The 14,815-nt window shown below is 43.0% G+C and overlaps 1 protein-coding gene across 3 annotated transcripts in view; it reads right to left on the reverse strand.

Annotated features, from left to right (window-relative positions):
• Positions 1-14,815, reverse strand: part of GATAD2A (GATA zinc finger domain containing 2A) — a 44,289-nt gene that overhangs the window by 5,948 nt on the left and 23,526 nt on the right. For 2 of the 3 annotated variants that reach the window (XM_010563208.1, XM_010563207.1), the window contains exons 4-7: positions 4,578-4,707; positions 3,909-4,040; positions 2,249-2,338; positions 49-180 (exon numbers count right to left, since the gene is read on the reverse strand). In XM_010563208.1, coding sequence (XP_010561510.1) covers positions 49-180; positions 2,249-2,338; positions 3,909-4,040; positions 4,578-4,707 — 484 coding nt within the window. The remainder of the gene's footprint in view (positions 1-48; positions 181-2,248; positions 2,339-3,908; positions 4,041-4,577; positions 4,708-14,815) is intronic. The other variant, XM_010563209.1, reaches the window with a different exon arrangement.

Consider the following 14,815-nt stretch of genomic DNA (forward strand, 5'->3'; position numbering starts at 1 on the left):
ATGCATTAAGGAAAAACAGAGTCAATCTACCACAAGGTAAATACTTACCTGTGCTCCTCTGACAAGAGGTGGCATTACTATCTGCGTGTTTTGCTGAGTTCCTAATTTTGAAGAAGTCTGCTGCCCTCCACGGACCAAGGGAGGAGGAATAACAGTGCCTGGTATACGTGTAGAAGAGGTCTGCAAAACAGAAAATAGTTTACTCGCATTGTTTTGTTCTGGTGTATTTATATGCCCGCTCTCTTCTGCTGCTTAGTGTGCCAATAAAGTAGTATCTGAAATCTTACGCAGCGACACGGACATACGTAAGGATGCAATGGCAGTCTGGCTACACACTCGGGGATTGTTCTCTCTCATCCTGCACAGAATTTAAAAGGTAAAGAGCAGTCCTGAACAACATTTTCATCTGCCCTCCCACCGCTGAAATACAATAGCTCAAGAACTGCTGTACTGAGACACACCAAAGAGGCACGCCATAACCCGAGTACAGGAGTGGGGGTACACGAGCGCAGCTCTCCTCTCTGGCTGGTATGATGGATGCAGTATCTGTCTCGAGCCAATGTAAAGACTGTAGGACAAGAGATGGCCAGGCTGGCTTCAGTTCAGTTAAGTATTCAAAAAAAAAAAAAAAAAAAAAAAGAGTGTATTTTGCAGGGGCAGTCAGAGAATGGGGAAATACAAACTGCTGTCTTCAAGGAGAAGCACGGGGCAGAAAGAAGTTGGAGATGCAGGAACCTGGGGAGGTGAGCAGACTGGGCATGTGCATGTATATGGGAAGGAAAAAAAAGAGACAGGAAAAGGGGAAAGCTTTAGAAAAAATGAAATAGAAAAGGAGTCAGGCTAAAGAAATTTGCAAAATTGTTGCCCATGCTTTTTGGGCTGCAGACTGCATTAAATCCTCAAAGTTATATTGTCATGAGAAAAAGGTGATACAGTTTCATGCACCACTTACATTCCTGCGGACCACTAATGCTAGGCAATCGAGCCTGAGAAGCACTCATGGCTCCAGAGCAACAAACCTATCATCCTATTCATGTGGCTTTACGCACCTTGCCACTTCCCTCACTCAAGCCCCAAACTGACCATCATCTGCGAATTAAGACTTCTAAAAACACTGAAGCGCCCATTTTCATGAGTTACCATGTGTACACACACATACATATTTAGGCAGGTGGGAAGTTTTATCCACTTCTGTTATGCCTTTCAAGTGAAGATCAAATGTTAACTCAACTCCTACACACAGGAATTAGTAGAGTTTTTACAGTCAAGCAGAAGCAGATGGAGGTTAGGTTAATTTGCCCAAACACTGCAAATTAGACAGAATAACTTCAATTCTGGATTCTTAGCTCCCAGCTCTCTGCTCTGTCCAACCGAAGTTTCACTGTCTAATCGCTGTTGATTTAACTTGTGGTCCAGTTCCTCTGAAAGTGCTGTCTTCAGTGAAGGCAACTTGCCTCAAGGAAGAGATTACTCCAACTGACAGATTGCTTTAGGTTTTGTGAATGTTTCCTAAATGGGTAGCAAATTTACTCCTTCCATCAAGTATAGCATTCTAGGGGATTTTGAAATGAAGAGTTGCCATTTTCCAAGTGAAAGCATTTTGTGCTGAAGCAGTTTTGAAATTTGTTTTGAATTAGCCCAAGGTAAATAACCAGAAATGTTTTAAATCCAAAAGCAAAACAAGATACTAGACTCAAGAGGAAGATTAGGTTGACAGATGTCAATTGCCTCTGCTTTTTTTTTTTTTTTATTTCCCCAAGGCTTTCCAACATTTCGTTTTAATTTAGTCTGAACCAAGATCTTTCCTACCATCATGTGCCATTCAGTCACCAAGCCAAAAGAGAAAATCACATGATTCACTCAGCTCTTACAATTAATCATACTGAGGGCACAATTAAGTCTCTTGAGGGTACGGCAACACACCGCCACAATATTTCTATGACATAACTCCATGGCATCCTCTTTTGCCAAAGGTCGTTAGTACTAGTATGGATGTATTTGTCAGCAGAGTGGATCAGGATGATCAGCCACTGAAAAATAAGCTTATGAGAGTTATCTCCATGTGACATCCTACTTTTATCTCCCACCCCAGTCGTTCTTAAAAAGCTTATAGTGGGGTTTTGGGAGTTAAAAAAAAAAATTCCACCTGGCTCCAAGCCATTAATGTGATGGGACTGTCTTTCCTGTGTTGTGCACCTTCTTCTCTGCTCCATGCCCTGAACCTGGCAGCCTGGCCCACCCCACTGACCTGGAGGGATGGCTTGCCAGCAGGAACACTCTGCGGTCCCCGCACCAAGGGCGGAGGGGTGGCCACAGCACTCCCAGAGGAACCAGCAGGCTGGAAGAGGAAAAACCAGAAAGAAAGCAGACGAGTGTAAGGGTGTAAGCAGAATTACAGAAGCTAAGGGAATAAAAGCGTTTACCTCCTTGCGCCTCAGTAAGAGAATCTTCAAAGACTGCACACTCTTCCCCCCTCCCCCATCCCTTTCTTCCTCCAAGCATCTCAACATGCATATTTAAATGAAGAAATTATTAGGTAAGTATAGATACCAGGAAAATAAAAGATTCTATACACCAAAAGCAGAGCAATGGGGAAATCTATTTTAACAGCCTCAGCTTAGAGCCCACTTCAGTCTTATCCACCATTACTACTAGTCTCAACTAACTAGGTTCAAGCATAATGCAAAGTGAAAAAATGTTTAGGAAAAGGACTTCAAATATTAAGAAGTTTAAAGTTTAGGATATGTCATTTCACCCTAGTTAGTTCAAACATCCAGAGGTCATTTGTTCAGCGTTCAGCAGCGAGTTCAGTGATGCAGATACTTGCATTAGTTTTAATCCCATCTACTGAAGCACTCAGAAGTCTGGGAGAAAGATGCCAATAAAACAACCAAAACCAGCCAAGAGAGCTGTATTAACATCCATCTGCACCGTGAAGTGCACTTAAATCTACACATCGCCCCCATCACAAAATCCATCAAGTCAGCATCACACGCTGTAAAATAAAATTGTTTAGTTGCTATTGTTACAGATACTTGAAATTTAGCCTGTGCCTTGATAGCAGCGCGTGGGGTGTTCGCACGCCCCCTCGCCTCCCAATCTCCTCTGCTCTTCTCCTGCCACCCTCCACCTCTACCCTTCAGTGCCAGCATGAACAGCACACATAGCGAGCAGAACGGGCAACTGCTCTGACAAGAAGGTAGATTTTTTTTCTGGGTTAGTTTCTGAAGAAAACAGCTCTCCTCCCAGGACTCTGGATATGGCGCGTGGTTGTGTGAGATGAGGGATGGGGAGAGGAGGAAGGGAAAGGAGTTCAGGGTGGGAGGGCTGAACCACTCCTTCCAGGGGCTGCCTGGATTTTTTGGATGATGAAAGCATGCAGCTAACCGCAGACTTACTTCACCTGGTAAGACCTGGAATCCAGACCTGGGCTTCTGCCATGCAGCACAAAACGCAGCTCTTGGCCGCCAGCTCCCAAAGCCTGGGGTTCAAACACTTTTAACTCTACCTGTCAGCACATCTGTTATGCGCAAGAACCTCCTCCAAATGTATTTCAGCAATCTCTACGCAGCATTAAGGACTGGATTGAGTGTTTAATAATTGGAAGTATACTACATTCATAAATGGATCTGAGTTTTAACAAAAAGGTCTCCAGCTTTTGAAACTGGCTGATAGGATAAACTGTCTTGTTGTTTGGTCTTGGCAAGACAAAAAAAGGAATTCCACAAAAAGGAATGGTTAACAGGAAAACCACTAAAAACTTCATAAAGATTTTATGAGAAGTGAGATATGCTTTATTTGAAAGCTATCTTATGTTCCATAGGTTACGGCAACTGCCACAGTTCTTTAATTTTTTTCCGCTCCATTTCAAAAGATGAGATGGTAAGTATCTGTAGGAAAATAAATACCTTCTGAGTAGTGGTCTCCTTCTGGATTTGACTTTGCCGTAACTTTTTCAATAAAACAAGCTTTGCTTCTTCTAACCGTAACTCTTCTTTTAGTTGTTTAATCATTCTCTCGCGCTCCTCTGGACTGCTTTTCTGTAGGGACAGGTAAGGCAATAGAGGGTGGGAAAACAGGGAGGGGGGGAAAGGGAAAAAATAGATACCATACAAGTTACAGCAAGAACTTACAGCGCTATAATTGTCATGCACGTCTTAATATCACCAACATGCCTGCAGTATATGGACACAAACTGAGTATGGAGGAAGAACTCAAAGGCAAAAAAGTTTTTGAGGTATTTTCACTAGCAAAACAAGTAAACAAAGTCAAATGAAGAGTCCCACAACAAATCTGTGTTATGCCATGCTGAGTAAGGGACATTGTGTCTACTAAAAAGCCAATTCTGAAAAAGGTGCATTTTTTAAGCATATAAAAATCAAGGAGTTAAGAGCCTGAAAAAAATAAAAAAAGACATCAGTCTTTAACAGCTTCAGGATTCCCTGCTTGCAAATCCATCTTTATAAATCCACGTATCCACCTGACCCTGTGATCGCAGGTGCCTCTGTGGGAACAAGTGGTGTGTTTTCTTCTTTCTAGATGGCACAACTTAAGTGTGTCAAGACAAGACTACTCACCATGAGTGCCTCTGTGTTGGTCTCTTTTAATGCTATTTTTGTTAAACCATTCATTCTAGGGCTAGAAGGTTCATTGTCGGATAACACTATAACATCCGGTGAGGGGACTCTCTTTTCTCTCTTTATTTCACTGCCAATCAAAAGAAAAAGACAGAGAACCAGTCAATAAAAATAAGCAAACAACTACTTCATGCTGCAAAGTAATGTTATTTACAACCTTGTGCTAGATTAATCCCAAATCTCTCAAATTCTGAATAAATGCAACATGGATGAGCTCAATCAATTTCTGTTCTCCTTGTGGATATCAAGCTTCCCAGTACAAAAGCATGCTATGAGGCAAGATTCAGCCACAACACATACCAATGGTGAATTCCTTCAAATTATAAGCTTTTCCATCAGCCACTTCACCCCCCCTTAGAAGACACAGAGTCTCTCCAGGGCTCTGCTTGCACTGGGAGAAGACCACATCCAACCCTAATCCAGGAACAAACAGGTCTCTTGCTGCTTCTCTTTAATGGGCTGAAAGGCAAAACCATACTCCCCTTTTTCTTCTCCTTTCCTAATGCAAATATTGTAAGTTGTGGCTTTTCATCACTCAAGATACTGAATCTGAAGGAAACCCAGCACAAAACAATTCACACCTATTCACTTACCTAAGTTTAAGTACTTCATGGCATTATTTTCTTTCTACGCCAACACTACTAAATTCTTTTCCGCTATTAATGGTGAAAACCCGTAGCAGTCTCAACACAGATGGACACATCCACAAAACTTCACTGGAAACCACTGAAACATGTCTAGACTTACACTGATTTTAACTCTTTATTTGGCTTTAACATTCAGTGTCTTGAGTGATGATGGCACCTTCCACCTGAATTCCTGACAATAAATCACCTCTCAGCTCCATTGCCTATGATTATCATACAAGAACAAAAACTTAAAACTACGTGAACCAAAAGGGACAGAGATGACATGACATGACAACAGATGCCAGTGCCAGCACAAGCTGGTAACTGTCAGATCACCCTTGGTACCAGGATTTGGGATTTCAAACTACAAAGCATAAGTATTTCAGAGCAAGGTTTGTGGCATGTGATTGCCGAGAGGTTTAGCAGGAGCTTCACAGGAACGGGACAGCAAAGTCTTCTGCACTGCCCAGGAAACAATGACAGTGCTTGCTTGAGAAAGGGCCAACAGCAAGAATTGTAGGGGAACGTAACACAAGTAATTGTTTTGGTTTTCTTATAACCCAAAGCCAGAAGCAGGAACAGTAAAATTTACAGTGAGAACCTTCTGGCTTACAGTTATGCATTAGACAAAATGCATGAAGAATTTGTATCAAGCAAGATGAAGTTCACAAGTAAGAGATGTGGCATATGAGCTTTGTACTTTCAAGTATCAGGCAATTACCTTTTAGATTAAACAACAATTTCTAGACTTAACTGATATGCCACATTTATTGGGAATTCAATGATCTAACAGAAATTAATCCTTATTATCTTATTTAGTGATGCAAAGAATATTCACAACAAATAACAGCACTGAAAAGCTGTGTACCCTAATAAGCTTTGTGAAATGCACACCTTCAGTAAACGCTGAAGGCAGGTCAAACGGTATTATGGATACTGCAAAACCAGCCTCACATACTGAAAAAACAGCTTTTAAAATACAATTTCCATGTTAGTGGAAAAAATAAAGAAAAAAGTAGAGTGTCCTCTAGAGGGCACAGCAAGCCAGTAAACTGGAGTCGTTTAAACTCTGGGGTTGCTTCAAAATTAACAGTGGCACAGGTGAAGTATTTTCCAGCTTTTTCCTGTATCCAAATGCACCAAACTGGCTCAGGTCACTCTTAGCAGGGAAGTAACTAACTGGCTCGGTACACTTCTCCCGACAGCGGTGAACAGCAGGCATGCAGGGAACGCACCGACGTGTTGAGCTCATCACTGCTGAGCCCTTTTCAGGTGACAGCTGGAGCAGCTCCACGTGAAAGACTGAGACTCTAGTTGAGTCAGGCACTGGCTGTTCCTCCTCAACCTTTAAGGTGAAATCCCCCATGAAAAGCATGGACAGTTAAGTTACCTAAAAAGTTGAGAACTGCACAAACACGGGGATTGGAGCAGCCAGCGTTCGTGACCCGAACCAGCCCACTGCCAAATCACAGGGGCTCTTCTTGCCAGCTCCACCCTTGAACCAGCCCAGACAGCTGCAGGGAGGGAAGCTGCAAAGAGCTACGGGGTCGACACGTTACAACCCGAACGCGTCCGCAAATACGAGGCGGCGTGAAGGATTTTATTTGGCTGCAGGTGACGACTCTACCATCGGCGACGCTTCGCCCCCCTCTCCCAAGCAGCGGCGAGGGCAGCCCGGCCGATACCGGGCCGTCCTCCCCAGGGAGGTTGGCGGAACCCGGGAGCTGCCAACGGGGCCACGCCGGAGCCACGGCCGCCAGGCTCCGGCCGGCTTTTCACCGGCCGAAGCAGCAGCGTCTGAACCCGCTTCGGATGTCGGCACCGGGGCTCTCCCCTCCCGCCCCGAGCGGGGGCCACCGCCGGGTCACGTGACGCTCCGGGCACGTGACCCGCCACGGCGAAAACCATGGCAACGGCCGGTCCCAGCCGGTGCTGCCCGGCCTTCATTTTGTGAGGTGAGGTCGGGCTCAGGTGCCGGCAGAGAAAATGGAGCGGCCGTGCCCGGGGGTCCCCCCCTCGCCCCCGGGGTCCCCGCCGCCTACCCGCCACGGGCACCCACGCCGAGGGTCGCTTGGCGTTCTTCAAGAAAATAAGTGGGAAACGGGGCGGGGGGGGGAGGAGGAAAAAAATAATCAAAAAGCAGCCCCAGGAGAGTCGCTGGACTGCGTCGTGGAGTCCTCCTCGGTTTATTTTCAGGCTGGACAAGGAAGGCCAGGCTGAGAGATGACGCCTGCCAGCCCCCGGGCTTTCCCAGGATATGGCAAGGAGGAAAATCTTAATCCTGAAGTAGTTCCAACGACGCATGCCGAGAACAGAATGACAAGGCATCTGCAGCAACGTGCGATCGACACCAGTTTGCATTCATCAGCAATCTCAATACTCTTAATCTTTGAAAAAAAAACCACCCCAAAATTTAGGAGGAGGGGGAGCGCACATCGCAGCCCGCCATCCAAGCCTGGGATCGCTCAGCCAGGGAGCCGGGCAGCGTGGAGGAAGAGCAGCCGCTCACGCTCTCGATGCGGGACCAAGCACCGCAGCTGCTCCAAACGCTTCTCGTCAGCCCACAGACCGCGGCCAGGGCACCAGGAGCTCGGGATGGAGGTCTGTCTGCCCAGCCAAGGTGAACAGCGGCTGCTTGGCCAAGCCGTGATACCACACGCACCTTCCACCAAGGCCCTTCCCGAGACGGGCTAACGGCACCTCCAATAAGGAGCTACTGCAGCCTGGATCAGGGATCCCCTCTGCTGCAGGGGTACCCCTAGTTACCTCCTTGAACTTGTGCAAGGCACCACTGCTTTCACAGAAAAAAAAAAAAAAAAAAAAAAAGCTGCCTAGGGCATTTTGTAGGACCATGATATGAAATCTGGAACTAGGAAATATAACCTTGCCCTTAACAGCTCTGCAGTAAAACCCATCTTTTACTCATGTGAAGCAGGAGGTGACAAGACCAGGATCGCTGGTTGCTAGCCTCATGGTACTTCATCTAAGGGCTTCCCCAAACCTGTGCGATTTCTCCATTTGCAAGATACATTATGATACTCCTGACAGCTATGTTATAAGACACTGATCTAATAAAAGCTGCATTAGAAACCACTAACTTCAGAGTTTTAAAATCATGTATTTTCACAAAAGCATTAGCCATATCTATTTAGGACCATCTGTCTAACCAACTTTGAGTCTGTTGACATGCGACCTCACAGAGAAAAACCATTCTTGCAGCGGGGAGATACTATGTATTTTTTAAGGCAACACATACTGACCACAGCAACCGAGTTGACTCATATTCAGTATTACAGGATTTAGATCCTCAGCAGCACGACCAACTGCATAGTGAATGAGGCGGCACAAGACTGAACTCCAGAAATGTAGACCAGAACTCTGCAAAACAATCTTCCTTCAAAAAGGAGTTTGCTTTACTCTTTTGTTAGCCTGTGTGTAAAGCAAAAAATTCAAAGCAGATGTTTCAAAATAAGGAAGACAATGGAAATATCACCACTTTCAGAAAAATACTGCCACCAGCAGTTAATAATTTGGGATAACTGCCCCGATACCATGACCTTTATCCTCTGAAGCCATCAGGCATATCCTTTAGGTAAATAAAGACATAGTTCCATTATTGTCCCTTCAGCTTTCCTAAGTGTTGCTGTCTCAATCATTTGGACTCTACGCTAGAAGATGAAAGCAGGGTTGCTGCCCAGTTACGTACACCCATTTAAGCATCCACAGCAATAAAACACAATTCAACAGAGACCTTGCAGAAAGTTTGTGTAAGGAATCAAATGCAGACCTCCTAAGTACCCTAAGAAAAAGGCCATGCTTCCTCCAATATCCTCTTTTAAAATCTCAAAGCATAAGGACAGACGCGTCACGCTACTCAAGAGTTTTCCTTAGCGTCTTGGGGCATCCTGTAGCAATTCAGAGCACAACAACTATTCCAGAAAAAACCAAACCAAACAAAAAAGCCACTTTCCCATGGGGACACTGCGTATTTATTTGTTGAAGAAAAGAGGGTCAGGTGGCTGAATCCAGCCTTGGAGGTCTGCTTCCACTTAGCTGAGCCAGAGGAAGATTAATTAAATTTTTGTTGTGAAGATGATACATCCGAGGTCTAAGGTATCTTGAGATGGACTCAAACTTTTCTAACAGATTCAACCTCCTGCGAGACAGAAGTTTCAATGAAGTATGACCAAGGAAGACAAAGTTTAAACTTAACACTAGTAAGAGAAAAACAGACACCCAGGAACTACTGGCTCTGGTAGAGGGTTTAATTTCAGAGGACTCGTGCTGCAGCTTACAGAGAGCTTCACGACACTAACAGAAGAGCTCCTGTATCTCAACAAGCAGCCTTTGCATTCATTCATACTGATCCAGAAGCATTACACAAAAAATAATCTTCCTTTTACAGACCAGATGATCTTACCCATGCTCTAAAATGCCCTTTTTATCCCTCTTCCAAAAAAAAAAAAAAAAAAATCAATGCAATGCTGCTCACTTGGTTAAAGTTACAGAACTACTGACCCAAAATATTAAATCCCCCACTGCAGTGCAAGAAAGACCTATATAGCCCCGTCCTCTGGTATCCCAACATATTCTGCCCATCTGCAGGTAACCAAAGGAAACATCACAACTGTTATTCAAACTAAAGCTTAATCTGCATTAGCAAATATGCAACAGTTTTGCCTCAGTCCATTAACAATCTCTTGTATACTCTCATCCAAAAATATTTGGCAAGGAAGGAAGACAAACAAGGAAAGAAAAAGCAATGCAGTGGGGAATTTTTTTTTTCCTGGAGATGTTTTATCTACATGAATCAAAGAAGTTGCAATGGATCTAGTGACTGCGGTGCAAAACTGAAGCAAAATAAACTTCATCCCTTCCTCTGAACATAAAGGAAGGAAACTTTAATCAAACTATGTCTGCATTTAAAATAAAACATTAAAATTCCCCAAGAAACTTTGCCATCAATTTTGTCACAATATCCTTTAGTACAACGCATACCAAGAGGCATAGACACAACGTACATAAGCTGAAAATGAGATCTAGAGTATGGGGCTGTGCCATATTTCCAGGCTTACTAATGGCAAGAGAGGAGCCTGTTGCTCTTCACTGGTGCTGCTGTGAAAGCTGTTCCCAGTAAATTCCAGTAAAGTGGAGAGTTTGGGCAGCCAACACAGGCTGCATCCTGATGTGCTTTGGAACATGTTAGAATTTCAAAGTCAAATCCATTCATTTAGTAAGGTTTCAATGTGATTTGGCCAGATTAAAAAAAAAACAAAAAAAACAAAAAAACCCAAACAAACCTAAAATCCTTCAAAGCACCAAAATTTAGCATCAAAACCCTAACACGAACATGCAGAGCACAGCCATTAGGCCAACTTTCATACAATTTCAGAACAATTTCTATAAGATGTTATTTTTAATTATCCCGTGTAACAAAAGGAGAATATGATGATTCTGGGGTTCCAGAGCAGTGCAGTATTTGTCAAGCACACAAATCATAACCAGCAAGACCTAAAATTAAAGGAACTAAGGAGTTCAGTAGATTATCTGTCTGAGAGCACTAACTATAGGGATGCCTACAAACTCTTCACACTCATCCTTCCTGGCAGTTTTCATTTAAGCAAACAAGCAGTGGCTTAAGTCAGGCCAGCTCACTTGTAATTTCAAGAAGCTGTGGGTATATTTGATACTTGCGCATACCACACATCAGGAGACAATAGATGGGTGCAAGCAATTTTTGTGGAAAATAAACCAAACGTATCAAATACAGACTTTTTGGCTTATCCAGACTTTTATTTCAATTGGAAGGAAAAATCAGACTCTGTAGCTTAATGTGAGAAGATGACACACTACATATAGTGGTTTGGAATGCAGGGCTTTTTGTTTGTTTGGTGGTGGTTTTTTTGTTTTGTTTTTTTGTTTTAAAAAAGACCCCAAATGATACAAAATCTGTAGGAATAATTTCATTTATCAGCCAGCCTTAAACTGTTTTTGATCAAGCCACAATATGCTAGTTTATCACTCTTGGCAAATAGAGAAAAGACAGGAAAAATTGCAAGATGTTCAACTGCCTAAAAAGTTTTCCAGTTTGCTTTACAAACGACACGTTCATCCCAAGATTGCTATCAAGACTAAGTAAGAACCGGGGATAGATAGATAGAAGCCAACTCTTATATTTGTGTTTTATTAACAGTATCACCCTCACCATTGCCATCACACTTGTGTGCTGTGACAAAACCATTTTCTCTCTCTCACTTGCTTTCCTGGTATGACTGAGAAGCCTTGCTTTTTGGAATTCTGAAGTGAAACATATTTTGAGGTTATCTATTTGGAGAGTTACTATAATTTTGAGGATTTAAGATAGCACAGTGCAACAACCAAGCACAACACAGCTGCTTACAGGGTCAAGTAGTATCCTTGCCCGTAAACACCCCACACCTCTATTTATGAGCAAGGTTTTCCTACAGTTGGGATAACAGTACGCTGCTCCTGAAGGATCCTGACACTTTTGGTCCAGAAGAGAGGACAATTCGTCCTCATAGACCTGTCTGAGGACAGCAGCTCCCATCCAGACAGCCAGTTACACGACTGTGTCCAGAAAAGATCACTTGTGGTCTCTGCCAAACCTTAACTGTGAGTACACCAGAAATCATGAGCTTAACCAGTACTGTGTATGCAACTAGTTCATTTTGTATGATTCAAGAAATAGTACTAGAAAAAAAACAACCTGAAGATGGTCAGAACATATACCATAGATGAAGGGAGCTGCATCTGGAGTACAGTAAATGCAACGTGATGCAGCAGGTGGTATGATCCAAGAACGGCTCCAGGAGAAAACCCCAGCCTCAGCTGGAAGCAACTGATGCTCAACGCAGGGCAAATGTGGTAGGAAACTCATGCATTTAAGGGGATGGAAAGAAATGAGGAGAGATGAAGAACAGAGGAAAGGGAAAGCAGAGCTTGACAGCACAGTAAGATGTCAGGATTCAACCAGGTCTGACAAATGTTCTTTCCCTCCAGCACCCATACTCACGTAAATCAGGGTACTCACAAGCAAAGCAATTTATGTTACACTATTTTACCATCCCACCGCAAATGAGACATGTCCTTATCAAGGGGGGAGGACTCTCCTTCCTCCCATTCCCTCTCCGCAGTAGGTCTAGGATAATTACACACCAGTGTAGCTAGCTCCCAGTGCTGCAAAAACGCCAGGCAGAGGAGCAAGATTTTGGTTTGGCCTTGTGTGACCTCTCATCAAAGACTTCTTCTACCACTACAGACTTTCTCCTGTTTCTTCTGGCATCAGAAAATGTGCTCAAACCAGATCCTATTTTTAAATTTAACTTCAAGGTTTAGGAAAAAAAAAAATATTAAAGGAAATATATTTTTAAGTTTAACGCAGAGATATTGCCAGGTTTGTATTTCAAATCTTGAAAATCAACTGATTTCAGAAAGATAATCCATTCAATCAGCTTTATGTCAGCTAAACTGTGATTATTGCTGGGCCACCTTTTCCAAGGAAAATATTATGTTTTCAATTCTAAAAGCATTAAGGAAGTTTAAAAGCCAAAACACCACACATCACTAAGCATGAATTTTACCAAAAAAGTTTGTAGCAGTTCAGTCATTTTAAGCAACAGCTCCTTTTTCATCTCCTCAAAAAATCAGCTCTACTGCTTTAAAGACACAGGTCTTCTGAAAGCTGCAAGCTAAATTCCTCTAGAGATCAAAGGTCTGGAAAGGTAAGTCCTACACTTAAAAAAAAAAAATTATCGTTATGAAATTAAGATCCACCTTCCCTACAAATGCCGATTGTATTCTTATACATGCAAGGGATCAGACTCATCCAGAGACAAGCTTCCTCTGTATCACAGGCATCTCCAGACTCAGATTGCATTTGCTTGGAGATATTTGCATCTTGAGGCCGGTCAGCTGCTCAGCGCCACGTTTATGCTCCGGGAGCGGAGCCACGCACGGACCACGGGCACCACCGTGACGCAGGAGCGGAGCCCCAGAGCCTGGGAAGCTGCTGCTTTACTTCCAGAAGTTTGCAGAATCATTCAGGCTCATTTTTGTCATTTGAGATGACCCAAGGTTTAATTCCTCTCTATTAAGAGTTTTATACAGACACATGTTATTAAAGGTGTTCCAGCTTACAAACAGTATCCAAAGAGCTTATCCAAAGCCTCATGAAATTCTTAATTATACTTATTATGATAGACTTCAGCAGACTTGATATCAGACTGCCTCCTTATGCAAGCATCTTTTTTGTATGGGGAAGCCTCTTCTCCCTCCTTGCCGAAACTGAATACAACAATATCATATTACCACCTGAAATAAGAACGCTGTACGGAGAGAGGATGTTCTCTCATCGCACGTAAATAGGTGTTATTGTTCCAGATGCTCTCTGGGAAGTTAAGTGTACAGCCCCTTGTTCATCATCCTGTTTGTGCGTCTTGCAACAGAAATGGACACCAACAGAGCAGAAACACTGGCACACATTTCAAAAATACTATAAATTCACAGACAGCACATGCATGTGGGGGCAAGTACTGCAACAAAAGAGTTAGAATACCTGATTCTAATTTATTCAATTTTTGGTATGAGCAATCTTTTTAGAGACTCTTCAAAAAAAGAGCATGCATACCTGTGTTAATTAGCAGGCAGCGATTACACCAAAAGACACCTTTAGAGATTTACACCTAGTCAGCACAATACAACTGCTTGACATGAAAGTCATCCATTACCCCAATTAACTGCTTCTGTGCAAGACATAAGTACCTCCTAAATATCAAATTGAGCAACTTAAGATAATTCTCCCTTTGGCAGATGGTTTATGGAGAAAGCTGAAAACTATCACCTTCCCTCAATCACGCTGATGGAAGAGGTCTTGTTTTACATATACTAAAGCAGTATTTGGATAAAGTAATCAGGCTCTTGCAGTCTAAGTTTTTCTTAAAAAAAAAAAAAAAAAGCATCAAAAGTTGGGAAAAGTTTACAGATGAATTGCCATTAAACATCAAAGATATCCATTTGCTTAGTAGCACCCATAAGCGCCCCTCCTCCCAATAATTCCTGCGCAGGTGATAAGGATCTCATGTTTTCAGTTTCACACCTCAAATCTGCACTGCTGTAATACCTGACATCCAAGCGAACACAGATTTACTACTCCAAGAGCTGTTTAAGCCATTTTGCACAGACAGGCAGGTCTCAGTTCTTATGTATTACCACTCCAGCATCAGCTGGTGTTAGAACCAGGAATAAACGAGGCTTCTAGAATTCCTGCTCAATCTATTGCACCTTACTGCACTATAAAGAAAAAAGCAAGACCTTGAAGGGCCAACATCAGGGCCACAGAATTTTTATGCTGGTACAGCCAGAATCTGTGGTTAGAAATACAGTAGAAGATTTGGAATCTGGCTTTAAAGTGATGCCCATAAATCTGTATGTCAGAACCACCCGATCCATGTGTGTATCTCATATACAAGTCAAAGGAAAAGCTTTACATTTTTGTAGGAATAAAAATCTCCAAAGTGATAGGGACCTTTG

Source organism: Haliaeetus leucocephalus, unplaced genomic scaffold, assembly GCF_000737465.1.
Source record: "Haliaeetus leucocephalus isolate CR32 unplaced genomic scaffold, Haliaeetus_leucocephalus-4.0 Scaffold164, whole genome shotgun sequence".
Taxonomy (NCBI): domain Eukaryota; kingdom Metazoa; phylum Chordata; class Aves; order Accipitriformes; family Accipitridae; genus Haliaeetus; species Haliaeetus leucocephalus.